Here is a 23015-nt window from a genome sequence, read left to right on the forward strand (position 1 = left end):
GATCCCACTTGTCCAAATTAGAGCCTCTGTTCTGTTGCCAAGACCCTACAGAAGCCAAGACTCTACAAGACAACCAGCCATGGTCCTCACTTGCCTCTAGCCATCCTTAATTCAGAGGGTGAAGGTGTACTCTATCTACAGCTTAGGCCTAGAAATACGTTCTGTGACTCTCCATGGCCCAGAGAATAGGTCTGAATACCTTATCCTGGCATTCAAGGCCCTCATCCACTTGACCATAGACTCCAGTCTCTTTGTGTCACGTTCCTCCACGCACTTTTCCTTGGTCTGTGCTCTTTCCTCTGCCTGAATTTCCCTTTCCTCATTTCTGCTATTGAAACTCTTCTCATCTTTCCAGGCTGAGGTCACAGGCTGCCTTCTTCAAGAAGGCCTCCTTGATCACCAGTTCCCCAGCCCAACCAATCTTCCTTCCATTGTAAGTTTTTGTATCTATTTAGTCATACTTCATTTTTATTAATATCATCATGTAGTTGTCTGCTTTTCATTCCTCTCTCCCCAGAATGAGTGCTCTAAGAGAGAAGAGATAGTATTTACCATGCTCTCCATTAGTTTCCAAGAACACAACAATATGCTTGGCATGTGTTGTTAATTGTTCCATATACACATTTTCTAATGAGTATGTAAGAGAATCCTTGGGGTGGCCACACATAGCCAGTTTCTGATTTCAGCCTCAATTGCAGTGGACAGTTCCAGCATGTGCTGAGGCTCAGCTTGTGCTGTTCCAGTGACCTCCACCCGGAGCACATGCCAGGTCTCTGCTTCCTGCCCTGAGGCCTTCTTGGATGCCATGGGAGAGCTCATCTCGCGCAGTCAAGCAGAGCCCAGGAGTGTAGGGGAGCGGCGATGTTCAGACAACGTGGGTAGGGAGCCAGATCAGACGACTCCAGCTTTGCACACTCAGGCAATAATGCTGGAGGTCTTAGTCTCCTTCGCAGAAGGTGCCAGTGGAATGGAGCCCATATTAGCTCAATAATGACCCTGTGAGCACAACCCCTGGGTTGGCGCTCTCCCCTAGTATCACTGCCCAAGCTCCCCACAAAGGTTTCCTGTGTGCACCTACCAAGGAAAAGACTTGCTCCCAGTCCTGGCTCAGGCTCTGTTTTTAAGTTAATCGACGTGACAAACGAAACAAAACAAACCAAAACGAACACATGTCCTCTACTTTAAATTACAGTTAGGGAACCAACTCCTGCACAGAGTAGATAGTCTATAATTATTTGTCAGCTCGAAATGACTGAAAAAATATGAGCCTCTAGTCTCAGCGTAGCGCGTGGATAAAGCCCTGCTTATAAACTACATAATCATCAAGATGGTTGTCCAACATTCCAGACATAGCTGATCCTAGGTGAGAACATTAGGAGAGCCCAGTCTTGCTGACATTTGATTTCGTTCTGTCACTTTGGGTTCAGCCAGTCGCGCATATTCATGGAACACGGCTCCCTCTGCTACAGGCCCAGAGCTCCCCCGAGGAGCTCCCTCCGCCGCTGCGGAGCAGCCAGGCCTGACCTTCCCAAGGTGTGATCCATCACGCGCATGCTGACAGCACATCTGTGCCCAATGCAGGGAACACGGAGACCTGCAGTCCCCGGCCCAGGATGTGACCCAAGGGGCTCAGAGCTAAAGTTTCCCCATGATTTCTGCCTTGAAAACAATTCCCAGCTCCCTCTCTGCCCCCAATCAAAAAACACCCCCTAAAATTTGATTTCTCTTTCATTATACTCTGCTCTCCTTTCTTTCATTTAAAAAAAAAAAAAAATTAATCTTTTTCCCTTGAGGAATTCCTTGGAAGCTATGGAGAGTAAGTCTAAAGACATGGACTTCTCAGTGAGAGCTAATTGGTTTCAAATCCTGCCTCTGTCACTTAGTAAATACATGTCCCTGGGTAAGCGACTCTCCCTCTAAACCTCAGTCTTCCCATCTGTAGAATAAAGAAAGTAATAACTACTGTTTGGAATAATTCTGATGATTAAATACTATACAGAGATACCAGGTATGTCAGTGCTCAGTAAACAATGGCTCTTTCCTTTCCCTGCAATTAGCGTAGTACTTTCTAAAATGTTTACCAAGTTACCGGAATGGAGCAGGTAACCAACAAATGCTACTGCTACAGCTCCCTGGAAGCCAGCTCAGCAAGGGAGAGCTGGAGTTGCTCTTTCCCAAATGTAACAAAACTCTCTCTCAAGGATGGTTAGAGAAAGAAATTTATTTTCTCGCCTACTAGAATGCATGGCTCCCATCTTTCTGGACTTTGAAAATGATATGCTCCTTTCTTGGAGGTCATTCTCCCCGAAACTCAGGCTCCCCCAAAGGATGACTGCTGCCCGGCGGTCTGAAATAATAAGTGCGTGAACCCAACTCCGTAGGTTTTGTGACCAAACTCTTTGGCACTTGAATTGTCAGTGTTGAGGGCAGGGATTATTCCAGGGCGCCTGCTGTCTCCTGGGGCCTACAGATTTACACTCATGTACTTGGAGTGGCCTCGGTCAAGTCAGTTCTTTTCCGAGTTGTACTCCTCCTCAGTGATTGGGGGACCGGGGGGGCACTGGGTAGAGGTTTATCTGTGGACCCCATGGTGCTCCCAGACTTCCTGTGATCCTAAAGGCCCTTTGCAATCGTGAAGTCAATACTCTAAGAACTTTGATGTGCTAGAAACTCACCTACATCATTGATGACCCCTGTGCCTGAGGCTTTTAACTGGGCTGATGATCTTGGAGAGAAACCAGGCAATTATGGGTTAACGGGCAATGCCAATGGGGCCCCTAACTGTTCTCTTTTAAGCCAGTCTTCACGGTAGTTATAGGCAAATACCCTCTTTTAGGGGACTCCACCCTTACATTTTCCATCTGGGGTGGGTGAGGCCAGATCAGGGCAGGGCAGTTGGGTTCTGCCTGAGGAGCTTGGGGTCAGGTAAACACAACTCTTTGATCTCATCTCATATGGCTCCAGGGATGTACCCAGAATCGCTCCCTTGGAAGGCAGGACAGGATGACTCAAGGAGAGGGCAGTCAATTCCAAGAAGTTTACGAAGAACGGGAGTGGGATTTGCGGACAAATCCAACCTGGAGAGTCCTAAGGGCTCATGGCACGGAGACCGGTGCTGGGTGGCAGCCAGGAGGTCCTGCCTGTGTGCCAGCCGGAAAGTGCCCACCGGGAGATGAGGGCTAGTGCCATGACCTCTGGGGTTCAGTTTCTTCATCTGAATTGAGGGGACTGGCCTAACTGACGTGCAAGGGTCTCGTAAGTATGATATTTTAGGGGTCCAGAAGCATGTGACCCAGCGGGCTACTCCTGAGCCTCAGTTTCTGTTTTTGTGAAAACGCGGATGCCAACAGTATCTTCATGGCAGGATCGCTGTGAGGGTTAATGAGCTTCTCGCCACCACTGCCTCATTCGCTCAGTGCACCCCTCTGCTGGTTACCCACTGGGTTTCTACCGTACCCACACTCTGCGAGACGGGGGGTGAACACGTGAATATGGTGATGGCCAGAGAGAGACCCTCAGGGAGCTCGAAGTCTTGGTGGGGGGGCACAGCAAACAGAAATGGGAGCCATCTGAACAAGACATTTCTGTTACTGCTCAACCATCAGCTCCAGACCCCTGCCCATGTTCCCAGAAAACACAGTCCCAGACGTGGTGAGTATACAAAATGTTCAAGCGAAAACGTTCTCCGACCCTGGTCTAAGTTAGAGGTGACACATTCAAATATCTGCAGGGGCAAAGCAGATAATGAAAGGACTGTAGTGAGCCGGGTGTCAGAGAACCTGGGAGAGGGAGACTGTGACTTACTAGAGCTCCCGCGTGCTCTCTGCCGTTACTCACCTGCTACCCGCGGCCGCCCCGTGGGAATCTGAGCCGGAGACTCCCAGAACCTGCCCTTCCCCAGCCGGGAAGCCGGGCTCGCAGGTAAGAAACAGTCCCGCTTTCAAACAAAAGCAACTTATGCAAACATATAAACACGCTGTGTAGCCACTGGTTTGCCACCTCTAGCTTAAGGACAGGTCTTACAGGTAAGTAATGGTGCGTATTTTCCGAGGGGAAGGTAAGGACAGAGGGGAAAGGCCGAGTGACTGCTGAACGTCCTCCGGGCGCCGGGCATCCCGCATACACCATGCGCTGTTCCGTCGATTCCTCATAACAAGGCTGGGAAGTATTGGTGGTTAGTTATCACTCCCCCCTCTAATACATTCCCATATGGGGCATGTGTTTTGAGAAACACCGGGACAGACAGGTAAGGCTCTGGCAGCGTGAGGAAAGTTAAATATGGGGGCAAAACTCAAGGCGGGGAAGCCTGGCGCATAGGTTACACTGGAAGTATCTTAGAGCGGCCTTGGTTGGGGGGGGGGAGGGAGGAGACAGATTCCAGGTTTGACGGAGAAGAGATTTACGAAGATTTTAAAAGCCAATCAGTAACGTCTTAGAGGGAAATCCTACTTCCCTCTCACCTTCCTTGTCTCATGGAGGAGGAAGGGGCCTTGTAGCTGCACAGTGAGCCCTGGGTGCCCATGGGTTCTGCATCCACGGAGTCAACCAACCATGGACTGAAAATACTGGGGGTGGGGGTGGGGCAGGGATGTCACACTGCTGCTGACACGTACTCCGTACATGGGCCCATGATGCTCGTGTTCGCTGAGCATGTGCAGACTTTTTTTTCTTGTCAATTATTCAAGAAACACTAAACACTTCAGTTTAAAATCTATTTAGATAGCATTTACACTGGATGAGGTATAAGTAACCTGGAGGTGATTTAAAGTACACGGAAGGCTATACAAGGGCTACATGTAAGCAATACACCGTTCTACTAAGGGACTTGAGCATCCTGGACCTTGGTGCCTGTGGCGGTCCTGAAACCAATCCCGCGGATGTGTGGGGACGACAGCACCCCTTTTCTTGTCTCCACCTTCACCACTAGGCTCTGTCTTTGGTGCCTCTGCTTAGTCCCATGCCAGCCATCCCTCCAGCTGGGCCACAGAAGCTGGACCTTAGTCCTGCAGACCGGGCCGCCTAGTCCAACCCTTGATGCCACACAGAGCCCGTTCTTGGCGCAACGACGTTTTGTAGGAAAGACCATCCAGCCATTCTTGATTCCCAAATCCAGAGGCTTCTTGCCTCCGGCTGCCATTACACTGGCAACGAAATACGGAAAGGGGACCCAAATTCAATTCCCGACCCCACTGTTCCTAGAAGTGTGACCTTCAACCAACAGCTTCATAAAACTGATCTTCAACTCCCTCATCTGTAAAACGGAGGTGATAATTCCCTCCTATTTGGAAGAATTAATTTGTGAATAAAACGAAATCATAGATTCAAAGGTCCTACAATTAAGCTTCAACAGAGCAGCCAGGGCGCTAAAACTCTTACCCTTCGGTGTTCCTTAAACATCACCATAATCTCATCCCTTCAATAGTCCTTTCTCTTTTAATTCTACCACTCAAAGCGTACACTGCGGCCACACGGCCCTTTTATGCCCTAAGGCCCCTGCATCCGCCTGTCCCACGGGTGGGCATGCTCCCCACGCTCACGCAGCCCTCGGCCTTCACCCCATCTCGCCAGTGGCGGCTCGCGCTCTAGGCCTTCACTGGTGGCCTAGTACGTGCCTGGCGTTTCACAGGCACTGGGGACAGGGCAATGAAAAAGATGAACACAGCTCCATCTTGGACGGGCTAATATTTTAGCGAGCACAGCAAACGCTACACCCTCTCTCCCCCAATTCAAAATGCATTCACTATCATTATAACAAGTTGCTACCAAGCGAGTGTTAAATGCTAAAAATTCACATAACCCATGAGAGGCCAAATCTAATCTGAACATTCAGCTCAGCGACATTTAAGCTGAGACCTGAGTGTACAGACCCACGCAGCAAAGGAAACTGGTGGTATCAGGAGTGGATAAAAGACGGGAGAAGGCCGCAACAATAACTCGTAATTATTAGGCCATGCCAATTTTTCTCATTCAGTTAGAAGAGTTATAAAAAGCTCTTAAAAGGTTTAAATTAGGAAAGTGATGCTTATAAATCAGATATCTATTCATCAAATACTTATTGAGCGTCCAAGGTATTCCAAGCACTGTGCTAGGCACTGGATACGACCTGAAGTTGTAGTTTGAAGGGTAATTCTGGCGTTAGAATTGAGAACTGAATGGGGTAAAAAGTGGCTGATGGGAAGACTAATTACAAGGTGATTGCAAGAGTTGAATGCTGGCTTAGACTAGACAGATGAGAACAGAAAGAAAGGAGTAGATTCAAGAGACAATTATATCTCGATAAAGCCGAAAAAGGGACATCAGGAGGTTGTTAACAGTGATGAAAATACGAAGCATCGACTGCACGATGGTGTCTTAGTTTGTTTGGGCTGCTGTAACCAAACTCCACGTATTGGGTGGCTTATAAACAACAGAGATGTATTTATTGCTGGAGGCTGGGAATTCCCAGATCCAGGCATCAGCAGACATGGCACATGGCAAGGGCCCACATCCTCACAGATGGCCTTCTTCTCATTGTCACTTCACATTGCAGAGGTGGCGAGGGATCTCTCTGGGGTCTCCTTTATAAGGGCATGAATCCAATTCACGAAGGTGGTGCTCTCATGACCCAAACACTGCCCAAGGGCCCTGCCTCTTAATACCGTCACCTTGGGGGTTAGGATTTCAACATATGAATTTGGGGGGGGACAGAAATATTCCGTCCATTGCACATGGTTTAGGGAGATGACTAAAGAAAGGATAGGACTGGTAGCGGGAGATAGAGTCGTGATACCAAGGGATGAAAGTCCTGTTGAACTTAAAGAATGCATGGTGGGAGTGGGGGAGCAATACAACTGACAGGATAAAAGATCATGGTCAGAGCTCACCCCATGGCATGTTGGAAATCACAGTTTTGACGCAACGACATCATGTGAGGACAAAGTCCAGGGTGTGACCTAGGCTTGAGTGGCTGAGGTAGAATGAAGGAAAGTTCACTGGAGATGAGCAGGGTAAGGAAATAAGAGTGGACTGTTGGACAGGGCACCCAGGAGGCCCTGAACTCATCTATTGTGATGACCAGAGCACGGAAGAGAGAAAGCTGCAGACCAACAGCTTAAGTACTTGGAGAGTCAGCTTCCGTTGATATAAGAAGATCAAGTCTGGATTCTATTTGACTTTACCTTTTGCGTAATGACTGAATTTCGTGGACATAAAGCAGGATGGATTTAGTCTTGACAAAGTCTTTGGGTGGAAGGTAGGCACTTAACTACCATAACTCTTCCCTGGCCTGGAAGGAGGTTCTAGAGAGTGCAGAGGAAAAGGTAACTTCTCTTAGAATCTGCAATGGGCAGCTGCCCCTAAGGTCAAGCAGGGCGACAGGCAGCAGCGAAAGGAAGTGAGACCTGAAGAGCACTTTTTTTTTCAGCCAAAGGGGTGAGCTCCACATGGGGACTGGTACTCTTGAGTCTGAGGGCTTGATTGGTATGATTAATTACTGTGACCGGTATCTCGAATAATTGCCTCCTCTAGGTAGCCTTTGCTGAGCCCACTGGACTGAAGTAGGAGACCCTGTGCTGTGCTCTTACAGCATCTGAATTAGCTCAAAGCCCATGGAGCTACAGTGTAGTTTCTTGCTAAATTGCACCTCGCTCTTACTAGACCATAAGCTCCATGCAGACAGGAATCACGCGTGTCTGTTACCAGGCCGCGCCCAGCACGTTCTGCAGCGCCTGGGTCCTAAGCAGAGCTCTGGATACGTCAATGGCATGAGTGAGTACGCTCTGCAAACTGCAGTAAAAACTCTGTGAGATGGAAGGCAGGCTGGGTGGCGTGGCGAATGGAGAGAATTAAGACCCTCCAAGTTCCTTTTCCCTTTGGAGGCCCTTGACTCTAGAAACCTCTCACCCGAGGAGCAGCTGGAGTGACAGAAACATTTTCTGAGGGCCTAATATCAGTTCCAGATGTGTGCAGTCATGTCGGTTTGTACCTCACCCTGTAAAACATATTTTCCTCACCACCCCCCTCCACTCTGGCCGAGGGAGTGGGGCCCGGCCTCCAATGACATCACCTCCCGCAAGCTGGTCCAGGGCAGGCAGACAGCAGGCGGGCGAGGGCCCCTCTGGCTTCCTGGACGAAGCGTGTGGCTCACCGTGGCCCGTGCTGCCTGAGGAGCCAGCGGAGCTGCCACAGGGTTTCACACGCAGCTCCAAAGGCCCTGCTCCCTCTCGGCGGTGGCTGCCACCATCCTCTCAGCAGCCGGGGGGATGTGGGGTCTTGCTGTCCTTCACCTTAAGTTATCCCCGACACCTAATTTCTCCCCTTTACTTGAGGAGGTCCTCCGTCTAAGGGCTAAGATGGGATGGTGGGCATGGGGGGGGGCATGTCTTTTCAGTGGTAGATTAGAGTTCATGCAGACAGGGAGAGAGAGGCTATAAAGTGGGGCTGGGTGGACAGAGACATCTTCTGATCATTTGGGACATTACTCTTGACCCAGATCCAGATGAGTCCAGATGAGCAGCTTCTACCTGAGCCAGCTTGGAGAGACAAACACGGGAAAAGACAGGCTGCCACAGGGGCAGAAGGTGACATGGAATGGAAATCACCAAAGAAGAGACCGACAAAGATATAAAGAGGAGATGCAAAAAGAAAGAAAAAGCGGAGAGTCAGGAAAGGGTAGAGAAAGGAAGAAAGAGAGACACGAGTTGAGAGTTGGCAGGAGGAGAGCCTGGTGCTGATCATCTGGGGAGCAGACCGTCAGGCTCCCAGATGCCAGGACAGACAGGGGCACTGACCAGCTCCAGATGTTGCTGCCTTTCGTGAGGAGGTGTGGGGGGATGGTGGGGAGGGCCTGCTGCCTCGGTGAGGGCCAACAGGGCCAGCTGGCCTCCCAGCCCTGAACCAAACAAGCTAAAGCTGGGAATCCCATGGTGAAAGACAGAAGTCTCTGATTTTTAAAAGGTTAAAGAAAAACCCAGCAGACGATAAAATAAGATGCAGCAGAGTGCAGTGGGAGATCATGACCCTGGGTGAGACCCTTCCCATTCCTGTCTCCACTCTTCTGATCTTTACAATGAAGAAACTGACCTCCATCCCCAAGGTCCTTCCACTCTGGGTTTGAAGGTTCTAGGAAGCTGGCATACATAGAAGCTCTGATGACAAAAAAAATAAGGCATCTGAAGGGCTACATTCCCTATAAGGTCAGAGCACTCCAGCTGGCATCAGGTGGCTAGAGACCCCTTCCTGTCCCCTAATTTCCATCTGCCTCTTGCTTTATGCTCAACCAGAGCAAATCACATCAGGGGCAACAGGACTGGTGGAAAGAAGTTTGGACTTGGAGGGGAGAGCAGGTCTAGAAACCAAAGCCCCTCTTCTAGCTCCGACTCTACCACCAAACCATCATGTGTGTAACCTCTGGACAAGTCCCTCCCCTTCCTCAGCCTTATAGGTCAAACAGATTTGGAGTCATTAAGTCTCCTTGTGCCTCAGCCCCCTTCTGAGCCCCACCCCCCTGTGTCTACCCCGGCCCAAGAGGCTGAGACCCGTGCCAGTTGCTCCGATGAGGCCATGCAGAAGAACCAAACGTCTGTTTTTAATATTGATGACAGATTAGCATGCGGGGAATTCAGCCACCCCCCCCCCCAAAAAAACAAGCTTCGTTCTGCTCAAAACAGCTGGAACAGGAGGCTGTTTGTGTTTGGATTTCCCAATAGAGTCCCAGAACCAACAGAGCAATGGTTTCTCTGAAGGAGATAAAGTGGGCACCAAACCAAGGAGTTGGGGGCAGAGGAAGGATACAGGGCAACAGAGGAAGCATCTCAACAGCCAGTTCAAACGGGTGTCGGACAGATGGCAGCCATAAAGTGTGTGTTTGTGTATGTGTGTATGCGTGTGTGTGTATGAGTGGGAGAGAGAGAGGGAGAGATTGTGTGTATGCATGCATCTCTGTGCACACACACACACACACGAGCTCACGAATAAATAACAATTCCAGCACAGCATTCGTCTGCCAGCAAAAATCCAGAGAGATCAAAGACAACGACCACATCTCCCTGTTCTGGCCTCACCTGGCCAAATGTGTGAGTAATCCCCATTCTCTATCCAAAGTAAGTCTTAAACCTTATTTTGTTGTTTACTTCCTAACATTTAATTTTCCTTTTCATTTTTTTTCTAATTCATGAAAATGAGACGCAATTAAATTGTATTAGTCACTGCTATGTGCCAAGAACTGTGCTACATTTGACTTTCAAAGTAGCCTGTGAATAGGTGGTGTCTTCCCTGTTCCACAGGGAGGGAGACTGAGACCTCAGAAAGGTGTTGACTGGCCCTAGATTTCTCAGTGAGGTGCAGTGGGGACAGAAAGCAGAAGCCTAGTTTTCTGAGGTCCATACCCCTGCATCAGGCTTACATGTTCCAAGCAAACAACTCAATCACAGGAACTGAAATCTTCGCATTTGGGCCGGGATCCACTTCCAGATGGTTGAGCGGTTGTAAAGGTGGCACAAGAGCAAAGAGATGGGATCTTGTTTCATACCCCACCTGAAATCTTCTACATCATCAATCAGTCATGGCATTTTGGAAGGCCTACTATGTGCTCGGCTAGACTCTAAAACTACATAAGATCCCATAAGGCCACAAAGCACTCAAGGAATTCATGCCACAATTAAAAAGTTAAGACGCGCATATGCCTGCCCAGACACAGTTCAGTTCCGTGAACAATGAACATCTATGTATGTCAGGCACTGTGGGAGGATCCCAAGTGATAAAGACACAAGAGGCGTTTTCTTGTTTCTTTAAACACAGCTGCCCACTGAAATACTGCATAAAGGGCTGAATGAAAGCTGTACGAGGAAGGATTAAAAAACCTGTGCAGATGGAGGCACAGGTCATTACCTTCATAGGTCATTACCTACGTCATTACCTTCAGGCTTCTGAATGGCAGCAGGAAGAAGGGGTGATATCTGTGGGAGGTGACTCCAGGCCAAGTAACTCAAAAGAAATCAGTTTTATCTGTCCCCCCCTTCCCCCCACAAAGGAACTCTTGGATCAGAGGAACTGCTTTTTTGGACTATCAAGAGGAAGAATCTTGGGTGTCCATTTCTAGACTAGACGGAAAAATGGGGACTAGATTTATTTACCCTACTGCTTAACACATTAAGAAAACTTAAAACAATAAATGTACATAAAACAAGTTTTCAAACTGGAACTCCAGCAACAAAGGACAGCGATCCTGGATGATGGGAAACAAATTACCTGAGCCCTAAAATTTCCTCAGATTTCTGTCTTTAGAGAGATTCCAGGGAGCAGGATGCCTGGCAGATTTTCTTAACTGAGAAGACAGAGTTTTCCGCCCGGGGCGACTCGAGGGACTGGAGTTTACAGGGTAGAGTAATGGAGGGGAGAGAGCTGTACAGATAGAAAATTAGAGAGATCTGTGGAGGGTCCCCTTTCAATATTCAGCAGAACCGTGACTGATGAATGTATGTGAGGAACCTACCAACCTCGGAGGTTTAGATGGAGCAGCGCCCATTGCTCATACAGGGGCCAGAATCAGTTCCTGTTCCACCAGCCACATTGGAAAACCTCATAATTCACGGGCCATTGTAGAGAGCACAGAGAAGGGTGTTGCCTCCGTATTAGGAGTAATTAGCCCTAGACTAAACACTGCTCTGCTTCTACCTAACAAATCTTAAAAGCAAGACCCAAAAGAATCAAACTGTATCCAAGAAACTGTGCCCCAAAACAGTTCAAAAATACCGAGTGGGGCAAAAGTAAGTTTACAGTTGTGAGCACATGAAACATAGAGCTTATTCTTGTATTACTGTTTATTAATTACTGTATTATTTTTTCCATATGAACAACTGTAAATCTTTTTTCTTTTTGCAATTCATTTTGTGAGGCCAAAATAATCTGATAGCAAAAGAGACAAAGGCGTTACAAGAAGAGTAAACTACAGGGCAGAATCCCTCATGAACACAGATGCAAAAATGCTTAAGCAAGTTTTAACACATCAAGTCCAACAATATACAAAAAAGATAAGGCATCGTGGCCAGGTGGGGTTTCCTCATTCCAGGAGTGCAAGGCTCTTCGTCATTTGAAAATCCATCCATGAAATTTACCATATAAACAAACTCAGAGACATAAACCATACAGTCATTTCAATAGACACAGAACATTAAATAGTCATTTCTAATGGAAACAAAACAGAATGGAAACCTCTCGGCAAGCTAGCATTCAGTCTTCTACCCTTAAGCAAGATGTTACATAGAATGAGCACTGAGCTGGGAGCACGACAGGCTGGGTTGTAAAGCCCGGCTCGACCTGCACGGGTTGTGGGAATTTGGGACAGTCACACACCTCTCTGGGATTCACTTATTTGATCACAAAACAAGGTTGGAAATCATTCAGAGGGTGATATTAGCTAAATGGTGCCACAGGAATTTCGAGCACTCATTCCCCTCCTCCATCCCACCATGCCCCAGAAAAATCCACTTGAACCACAATCCATGCCCCAAAATACCTTCACAAGAACTAAGGTTTATAGGTGAAGGGTTATAGCACCTGGGTAAACCACAGAAATAAGAAAAGATGCACTGAGGAGGGTAGGAAAGATGGATTCACATTACTCCCATACCCCTCCCCAAGCCGGGGGCAGCCCAGTGCAGAGAGAGAAACTCTCCCTGTGGGAGGAGAGAGAAGTGATTATCTGACTTCGCCGAGGACCCCACAGCAGCCCCACCCCAGCACCAGGCTGACCCCCACGGCTGTAGGTGGCTCCGACAAAGTGTAGGCTTCTGTGAACCCGGGTCCCTGCTCACCCCAGTTGCTGCTGGCTCTCGCAGCACCAGGTTCCCAGTGGACTGCCGGAGACCCAGGCCCCTAACCTACCCCAGTGCTATCCAGCTCCCATGGCCTCAGGCGGCCCTTGTGGCCTAGTCTCCTAATCAGCTTCTGTAAACCCAGGTTCCAGACAAGCACCCTCAAACCCAGGCTCCTGGCTGGGCCCAACACAGGCTGACTACCATAGACCCAGGCTTTACACCCAACTCAGCACCGGGCCAGTTCCCATGGTCCCAGGCCCCTGACACCCCAGCACCAGGCCTGCCCTCATGGGCCCAGGCTCAAGGCCAGCTCCCACGGACCCAGGCTCCCAACCTGCTCTAAAGCCAGACCTGCTGGGACAGACCCAACCTCCAGGATGATATAGCTTCTCAGCTGGGTCAGACTTTTTTAGAAGAACTCAGAGAGCACTCTCAGGTACAACCAAATATGTGTAACACTTTGCTCTTCTCCTGCATGTCTGAATCTCTTCTAAACTCCTCTTACACAGCACTAAGGACAACTATCTCAGCACGTCTCACTAGATAAGGCAACTGCTTGAATCTCTTTATCTCAGTCCCAGAGATGACCTCCAGGAAAGGTCAGATCCCCTTCTGCATTAACTAGCCACTTGATATGTGGCTTTGAGGATCCAACTCAGAGAATCGGAACTTTCCAACTACAATCTGCTATCTTTCCCTTATGAAATCATACACAAGAGCACACAGGCGTGGGAGCCAGGTGGCAACCACCAAACAACGAAACCTCCCAGTGCCCTCTCGGGTCAGATGATGCGGAGTCCCCAAAGGCAGCAGAAACGCCCAGCCTCCCTCCTCCGTGACACGGCCCTCCGCGAGGCCGGCCGTGGGCTTCCACTCACCCGTGTAGAGGTCCGTCTCCGTGTACTCTTCCACTTTCTTGTGCTGCAGAATATAGTCAGAGACCTTGGTCCCGATGGCCGGCTGAACGTCCACCCACTCCAAGGAGACCACGGTGCTGGAGGGCTCCACGGTTGGGGACAGCCGCAGCCTAGAGGGGGTGACAGGCAAGGGCGTTTGTTTGCCAGCCAGCATGAACCCCCAAAGAGTCTGCGTGTGTCAAGATGAAAAGCACAGGCCTCAGCCTGGGTTCAAACCCTAATTCAACCCTCCGCCACCACCTTGTGTGAACTTAGGCAATTCTTGAGGCTTCTTTCAGCCTCCGTTTCCTTGTCTGTAAAATGGGGCTAAGAAGAGCTACCTTTCAGAATCAATGTGGAATCCGGTAAATCAAGCCAAGCACACAGCGTGTGCTCACGGGCAGTTGATTGGCTTTCTATTTATTTAAATTATATTCTTAATGATGCCTCGCTGTGAGATCAATTGGCGGCACTTTCAAACACCGTAGCTTTCAATCTCTCTGCCATTTTCAATCCCTCTCTTTAACATCCTTAAATCAATACACCCTCACAGAGGTCAGGAATCCTGAGAAATGCTTTTATGGAGCAAAATAATAATAATAAATAATAATAACAATAACAGAATGATTGAAGGGTCTTTAGAGAGAGGAAAGTGGCATTCTCCCATTTGACAGATGGGAAAAGTAAGGCCCAGAAAAGGGAAATGATTTGCACCAAGTCACATAGCCACTTGGGGACAGAACCATACGGTAGGTTTGTCTGTCCTTAGCCCAGTTTCTTTCTGTCTTTCCACCACACCACACTACCTCTTTAAGGACCATCTTGCAACGCAATTCCACTCACCCCACAGAGGGGTGTTACGGGGCTCTGGTTCCCACGGCGGGCCCCTGCCCAGCTCTGCAGGGCTCCCCACACCGCCCTCCCTCTCGATCGCACTCCTCCTGCAGGTGCCCTTCCTCCGCCCCCTGGGCGTGGATTCCCAAGTCCAGGCTCTCACACAGGCTCTTCCTTCTGAAACGTGACTCTTGCCTCCCATCCAGGCTTCCCTGACTCCCTCCCTCCCCTCCAACTAAAGCATCCCCAAATTACTCTTTCTATTAGCATCTCTTTATTTTTCTTTCATATTTTCATTACTTAACTGTTTTCACTATATCTTACTTTCCTGTTTTTGCTTTGACATTTGTTCCCCTCACTAAACGGTCAGCTCCCTAAGTGCACAGACTGTGCCTGATTCATTGATTGATAAATTCCCCAGTGTCTGACACAGGGCAGGTGTTCAAAAATTACTTATGGAATGAATGAATAAAATGAACTTTCTTAGAAAAGGCTCTATACCTTCTTCATCTCAGTATCCCCAGAGTCCCACACAGGCACTAACGGCACATGGTAGTCGGTGCCCAGTGAACCTTTGCTGAGTGGAGGAGTCAAGGAAGCAATGATGGACCGAGGGACATCATTAAAACAGCGGGGGCCTGCAAGATCAGTGTCTACCCTGCCCAAGCTCCCCGCTTTCTTAAAGGAGGCAGGCCCCTGGGAACAGAAGCAAATCATGGCCTGGACTGCCAGGGCTGGAGTGTGTGCCCATGGAGAGGGGTGGCCAAGGCGGAGGGGCCATACATACGTACACCGGCTGTGGGAGGGGGCTGCAGTTGGGGAGCCCACTGGCATCGAAGGCGCTGAGGTCACACCTGCACCAGTCATCGATCACGTCCCCTTTCCCTGAGCACCAGTAGGAGCTCATCAGCGCGCTCCTGAAGGCCTGCGAGAAAGGAGACAGAAGAGAAGATGATGGCCGTGGTGGGGAGGTTGAAAGTGAAGATACCAACGGCCGTGATAGTCCCCGGCCAAAATTTAGCAGCAACCCTCGCAGGCACAGGGCACCCCCTGGTGCCTAAACCCCCACCTAGCACTCTACCACCAGGTGTTCCCACTCGGAGCCTTTCTCTACCCAGCGGCCAGAAGGACCATCAGGATGGGATCCATTGAGGACCTCCTCTGGGCCTGGCACTGTACCTGCCTCAACTCACTTCCTCTTCACCACTGCACACGATAGGTATGCATGAAGATAATTATCATTATTTCCCATCTGCAAACTGGAAAACTGAGGCATAGAGGAGGTAACTTGCCTGAGATTCAAAGCTAGTAAGAGAAGGCGCTGGGACCTGCTCCAAGGCATTCTGGCTCCAGGCCCTGTCTTCTTAAACACCCTGCTGCGCTGCTTTGTGTAGGAGTCTAACTCCCCTGCTCAGTAACCTTCAGAGGCTCCCCCGTGGCCCTCAAGATAAAGTCTAAACTCCTTACTCTGGCTCCTGCCCACCTGCCCAGATTCATCCAGCACCACTCGTCCGACACCCCTTTCCACGCCGCCATCCACCTTCCTGAAACCACCGACATTTCCACCAGCGGTGTGAGTTTCCGCTCCCGGGAATGCGCTCTAATTCAGGAGGCAGCAAATAGTTTCTGTAAAGGGTCAGGCAGTAAATATTTTTGGCTTTGCGACTAGGTAGTCTCTGACATTTCAGGCACTGGGGAATCAGAAGGTTTCACAGCTCTTTTTAAAACTTAGGGCTTCCAGAGAATGTTGATCTCTTACACCTTTGCAAGGTAACAAACAATGTCCCTCCCCTCCCTCCCTGCCTCCCTTCCTTCCTTTTTTTAACTTTCTGTGCACTTTGTAAATGAAAGCTCCACACTGCCTATAATCACGGACACTTGATTACCAAGGCGTCGCTATTTCCATCCTGCGCTGTGTAAGGTGGCTCTGGGGTCTGCCTCCTTGGCTACCCAGAGCACAGAGCTAGAAGAAGGTGTGTACAAGGATGCTAGTGCGTAAGCCCCTGTCACATTTCTCCCAGTGCCTCTGATTAGGAGGCTCTAATTATTTTTACCGTATATTCTTACCCACGTCCTTTCCCAGGGTATGCACAAATGATCTCATTTCCCTTGAATTAAGAACAGTGAACCAAACATATTAAAAAAATAATTTTAATAAAAGCGAATGTTCACAGAGCACTTAATTACACAGAGTAAGGTGTTTCAAGGCATTAAAAATGTAACCTTCACAACAGTCCTGAGATACAGATGGCACAATCCTCATTCACAGTTAAAAGAACCAGGAATCAGAGCAGTGAAGCAATTTTCCCAAGATCACACAGCAAGCACATGGTGGAGGTAGAATCCCAGCCCAGACCTCTGAGACTCCTAAACTCAGGTCTTTTCTATTTAACCATGCAGGGCGGTAGATTAACCCCACAAGTAGGGATGCCAGATTTAGTCAATAAAAATAGGACGCCCAGTTCAATTTGAATTTCAGGTAAATAACAGCTTTTTTTTTTTTTTAGTGTAAATATACCCCACCCAATGTTTGCATATCAGGTATGCGAGCCAGGATCCGGCACATAGCAGTAACATTGTGCCTGCTACACGTCAGAAACTAGGCTGGGAACAAATGTCTGTTCTCCTACCGGCATCTGAGGGGGCACTCTCAGCAGGCCCGAGACCAGATGGGACGGCATGAAGTCCTGCTGACTGACAGACTGTTTTCTCCCCCCACTTGCAGGTTCCCCCTCACTGAAATTAACATGCGCCAGGCTCAGGGCTCAGGATCCTCTAACATCTCCCGCCAGCAGGAAGGGCTTAATTACCATAATGGTGCAATCCAGGGCCACGGGTGAAAGTGACGCAGATGGTAAGAGGCTGCCTTAGACTCCAGCGAGGGGAGGAGAGGGAACATCCTGTTTTGTTTGTGTGTGTTTTTGTTTTTGCGGCACGCACGCAGGCGCGGGTGCGCGTGCGCGTGTGTGTGTGTTCTGTAATCAACAGTCACTTGAGCTTGTGGAAAACAGAACAGAAAATCTCTCTGGACTTGGTGAGTTTCACCATCCAAGCAGCTCTTGGGAAGAAATCCTGTCTGTGCTTCTCCACATCCACTGGACAGAAAAGGGACCTGCGCAGTGGCCAGGCAAACCCTGGACAGAGCGCAAACGCGCCCTGATAAAAGGCCTACATCAAACGGGGGTCCCCGAAAAGGCAGCAGAGGCCAGCGCTGTGTCAGCGAAGGCTCGCTCTTCCCTGACGCCTTCAGGCCTTGCAACACTCCATCCCGAATCCAGTGAGCTCTCAGGGGAGGAGAGGCGCAGCACGCTCCAGCTTCCAGGGACTCTGCAAATCATCTCATCTAATGCATTTTTACCCAAGCAGATATCGTGGCTCAGAGAGACTGGCTGGCTGGGCCAAGGCAACAGAGCAACTTTGTGACGAAACGACTCTTCCTCCTTTTAATTCTCAGAGTTGTCCCTGGAGATGGGTGTCGCGTCCATTCACAGAAGAGCAGAGGAGCGAGGCCGTGAACTGGAGTCCATCCGAATCCTGGCACCTTCGACTTTCCCAGGTCGCACAGGAACGGTACAAGCCAAGATTTCATCCAAAACATCCTTTTCAGCTGCTCGGCCTGATCACGTGCGGATGCATTGTTTGTGCGCCTCTGTGTGTGTTCTCTGAGGCACTGAAACCTTACACTGGAGCCATTGTTGACTCCTGGCTTTTGAGTCAGTGAAGGGACTTAAGAAACAAATCCTGTACTTAATACAGGGCTAAGGGCTATATTTGCATGGCCATTGGTTTTCATAACAAAGAACGTTCTCGTTGCCACTACTTATAAATGCTTCCAACTTCTGGCTAATGAACTAGCAAACCGAGGCGGGCGGGAGGAGAAGACGGCCACAAAAATGTTAAGCAATCCAAATAAACTGGGATTTATTTTTCATTCTATTGTTACTTCCCTATTTGAACTTGCATAAATCAGTCCTCTCTTGAAGCCTCAATTTCCCCATCTGCAAAATGAGGACACAGAAGATAGATTTTTGAAGGTTTAATTAAGTTTAATAAACACTCACTCCAAACCACGTGCTGCGTAAATGCTGAGGAAGGAGATGAAAAGCCCCGGTCGCTGACTTCAAAGGGCTCATAGCTTAATGGTGAAGACAAACACAATTACAATTAATATGGTTCAAGTGCTATGAAGTAATAACTCACAACGGGCTGTGAGGATACAAAGGAAGTGGCCCTCCCAGCTCTTAAGAATTTTAACAATGTCTTAGGAATCTTAAGATTCAAGTCAACATCCACATTTGATTAAGATAGTTGGGGCCATCTATATAGAATGTCACCAAGCCCATGAATTAAATTCCACACTCTATACTTACGGTAACTGTGTATTTTACACTGAAAATTATACTCAGGGCTTGACACCAAGTCTGTTATTTTTGATACTAAGATGGTTCTGGTCTGTATGATCGGAACGATGGCCTGAAGTCCTCACTCAAGGCTTAATGGATTTTGTTATCCACGCAAGATTGGTCTTAGAGCTGCCAAATCCATCACAATTGAGGTGAAAGACCTTCTAGAGACAAAATAATCATCACCTTTTTACTATGTTAGTGCCTAACACAGTATCTTACAGATAACATAAGTCAGTCAGTATTTGTTGAATTGAATTAAAAGTTCACAGGAATGTTGAGTGAAACAAACCCATATATAAATGATTAAAAGTAAAGAAAATGTGTGTGTCTGTGTGTGTGTGTGTGTGTGTGTGTGCGCGCGTGATCCTTTCTTCCCCAAGATTACTTGCATCCCCAATGTCAGTGAGCATCACCCCCATCAACGCGGTACCTCCAGCCAATAACGGAGGGTCAACCTGGGCTTATCCCTCTTCTCATAGCATGTCTCAAAACCACCTTCTCTTCCCTGCTCCCAGGCTGTCTCCCTGGTACAGGTCAGAAATGCCTCTTCTCTAGGCATTCGTCACAGCCTCTGGACTGGCCTTCCAGCTCCAAGGTCATCTTTCCCAGCACATTCTAAAACATTACCGCTTGGGCCCCTTTGAAAGTCCCGCCACCGTCTGGGCAATACCTCCGATTCTTTATCTTAATTTTCAAAGTCCTTTCTTGCTCATCCTGGGGCTCGTCTCCTGTCTTCTCCCCACGGTGCCCACTCTGTGATCCGGCACAAACCGCCTCCTTGGAGTGATGCACTGTTTCATACTAAGCCTTTTTTCAGCTCCGCCTCTGGTCTACAAGCCGGTTCTCCACAATTGCTCCTTGCTGAACGCCAGGAAACGTCCTGTCCACCGGGACCCAGCCACACTCGGGAGATTTTGACTCTCCCTCCTCTCATTCCATTTTTGCCCATTTCAGATTTCCTTGTAATGTTTCCTGTTGATGGGTCCTTCTTGTTTATCATACTGTTAACTCTTTCAGGCCAAGGTAATATATTGATTTATCACCATGTCCCCAGCTCCAGACATGAGTCAACATATAGTATGGGCCCAAAATACATGCTGAATTCCAGAGCCATGTCATAGGATGCTCTGCCATGGATTAAACCTGTGTACTTGCCGTTGCTTTTCTCTCCCAGCAAAAAGGATGACAGAAAAGCAATTGGTCACCATAAAAAGACTAAATTTCCAGGAAGCCATTGAAATAGGGTCCGGGGTGGGCTACAGAGGTAGAATGCCTTTTGAAGATACTTGAGATTACTGCTCTGGAGAGTGGGTTGATAGTTTTTGCCAAGAAAGTGTTTGAAGGTTTAAAATAAGATGCTCCAAGGACCCTAGAGAGAAATGGGAGGAGGGGAGAGTGGCTGGCCCTCTCGCTTTGTAGGGACACTGATTCCTAAGCCCGTGCTGACCACGTGTTTGATGAGTTAGGAGGAACTGGGATGATGCACACAGGAAGGACTGAGGAGGACATCACAGCAGTGCTTCCCCAGAGGCCACGTAGCCTAGACCTCTGGGGTAGGGCCTATCTGGGCCATTACCATCAGTCAGCAGCATGCCCCGGAGTGGTGGCTGCAGGAGATGTAATCACTCATGTCCCTGGTAGCTATAGGAGCTGGAGACCAGGGGCTGGAGCCCCATTCTTTGGGATGGAATAAGAAATGCTGATGTGCCCTGACAGAGAGGAGATGAACTAGTTATCTTGTTATAAACTAATGACCACATAATTAAGCAGCATGTGTGAGAGCCCATTTGGGGAGAGAAGCGGGTAATGTTAATAGGCTTATTCCCAAACAGAGCAGGAAGGCAGGTGTGGGGACTTTAAAACATAACCCTAAGTATCTTTGGCATTTCTCTCATCATGAGGTGGGATCCAGGGTCCATCCCCTTGAGTCTGGGCTCTATGATTGCTGGACCAAAAAAAAAAAAAAAGTACTGCCACTTCAATGTTTGGGTCCAGACCTTATGACACTGGCAGCTTCCACATGTCTCTGGGGATGCCTGTTCTTTGAACCCAAGCACCATGCTGAGAGGAAGTTCAGGCCACATGGAGAGGCCACATGTAGGTAATCCAGCCAGCAGACCCAGCCGACGTCCTAGCCAACAGCCAGGTCATCTGGTGGACATGTGAGTGGGGAAGCTTTTGAGATGACTCCAGCCATGGCCACCAGCTGACTGCAACCACATGAGAGAGCTGAGTAAGACCTGCCCAGCTCAGCCCCCTCAGCCCCCAGCATGATCGGAAAATAATGAAATGATCATTGCTGTTTTAATGGATTCGGGAGATTGCATAGCAATAAGTAGCTGAAACAGCAGGTAATGCACCTCGGAACAATCCTGAAAGGCTGCTTGGAGGAGGTAGCATCCGAGGAGCAGCTGGGCAAAGGGAAGTAAGAACTTCAAGCTCATGCATATCCCAGGAGCTGGCGGGGCTCTCAAGTGCATAAATGCATACTCATTGTCACAGGTCCCTGTCATTTCAGATCTAGAAGAATCCTGAAAGGTGATACTGGCCTCACAACTTCCAGACAGAGGCCCAAAGAGGGGAAGGGACTTGCCCAGGTTTACACCACAAGAATCTGGCAGAAACAAAGCAAGATTTTCATGTCAACTAACATTCACTGCATGAGGTCACCTATCTTTGGACCTGGGTTTAAGCCACGAATCAGCTGTGCTGGTGGATACGAAACACCATAATAACATTAATGAGGGTGTGCTAAGCACTTTCACAGATTATCTCATTAAACCCTGCCAATAGCCTTATGAGGCAGATCCTGCTGATACCATCCCCATTTTACAGATATGGAAACTGAGGTTCAGAAGGGCAGAAAGCCTGTTCAAAATCACCGAGTTAAAAAGTTAAAAAATGTATTACCTCATTTAATTTTCCCAACAGCCTGTGAGGTAAGTATGGTTATTATGTCCTTTTTACATTTGTGCCCAGGGTCATAGAGCTAGTAAGTGGCACAGCTGGGATTTGAACCCAGGCTCTGAATTTGATCTGGGTGTGGAGCCTGTGCTCTGAAATACGAAACCTCCAAATAAACACTCTGACAGAGACGATCCATTCTTTGAAAACGTTATTTACACTCTTGATTCCCCCACCTTTGGCATACATTGCAATTTTTCACTGTGCTGATGGGAACGGACCAATGAAAACGCCATCGGTAACTGCGGTTTTTGTACGTCAAATGTCAGCAATTTCACATGGCTCAATATAATAGAAGCCACAGAGCGAATATAATCCCAAAAGAAGAGGAGAGAGAGCATGAAAAAAGCAGAATGACTGAGATAGGAGAATCTCAGGGAACGCAAACATCTGACTAACTTGCTGTGTGACCTCTGAAAGTCCCTCACCCTCTCTGGGCCTTACTGTCACCTGTAATTTCTTCAACTTGGACACTAGTCCAGAGCATTGCTGGTTCTGATCACATACGTTCTGGTATGTCCTGGGTTTTGCTTTTTCTCAAAGCTGCCCACCGTTTTCACATCCTCTGTAAAACCTCCCATCTTAGATACACTGCCTGGAACCCTTTAAAAATTCCCGCCCAGCAAAACCATGGAGACAGTAAAAGGATCAGAGGGTGGCCAGGGCTGGGGGAAGGGAGGGATGAACAGGTGGAGCACAAAGGATTTTAGGGCGGTGACGTATGGCACCATTATGATGGATTCGTCATTACACACTTGCCACAACTCACAGAATGCACACCAAGCGTGAACCTTCGAGTAAACTGCGCACTGTGAGTGACAGTGATGCGTCATTGTGGCTTCATCAACTGCAACACGCTCTGGGTGGGATGCTGGTGATGGAGGAGGCTCAGCGTGTGTTCAGTGGTGGCGGGAGGGGGGAGCAAGTAAGAACTAGGTACAGGACACTCCATTTTTTTTTCTATATGTTTGTTGATTTCAGAGAGAGGAAGGGCAGAGAGAGAAAGAGAGAGAGAAACATCAATGATGAGGGTCATCGATGGGCTGCCTCCTGCACGCCCCCTGCTGGGGATCGAGCCCGCAACCCGGGCCTGTGCCCTGACCGGGAATCGAACTGACAGC

The 23015-nt window shown here is 48.7% G+C and overlaps 1 protein-coding gene across 4 annotated transcripts in view; it reads right to left on the reverse strand.

Moving 5' to 3' along the window:
* ASTN2 (astrotactin 2) overlaps nt 1-23015 on the reverse strand; it is a 694556-nt gene that overhangs the window by 107874 nt on the left and 563667 nt on the right. For all 4 annotated transcript variants that reach the window (XM_081150627.1, XM_081150626.1, XM_081150624.1 and 1 more), the window contains 2 exons: nt 15316-15449; nt 13673-13821 (listed from right to left, as the gene is read on the reverse strand). In XM_081150627.1, coding sequence (XP_081006753.1) covers nt 13673-13821; nt 15316-15449 — 283 coding nt within the window. The remainder of the gene's footprint in view (nt 1-13672; nt 13822-15315; nt 15450-23015) is intronic.

The sequence above is a fragment of the Miniopterus schreibersii genome (genome assembly GCF_964146895.1).
Source record: "Miniopterus schreibersii genome assembly, chromosome: 11".
Lineage (NCBI taxonomy): Eukaryota > Metazoa > Chordata > Mammalia > Chiroptera > Miniopteridae > Miniopterus > Miniopterus schreibersii.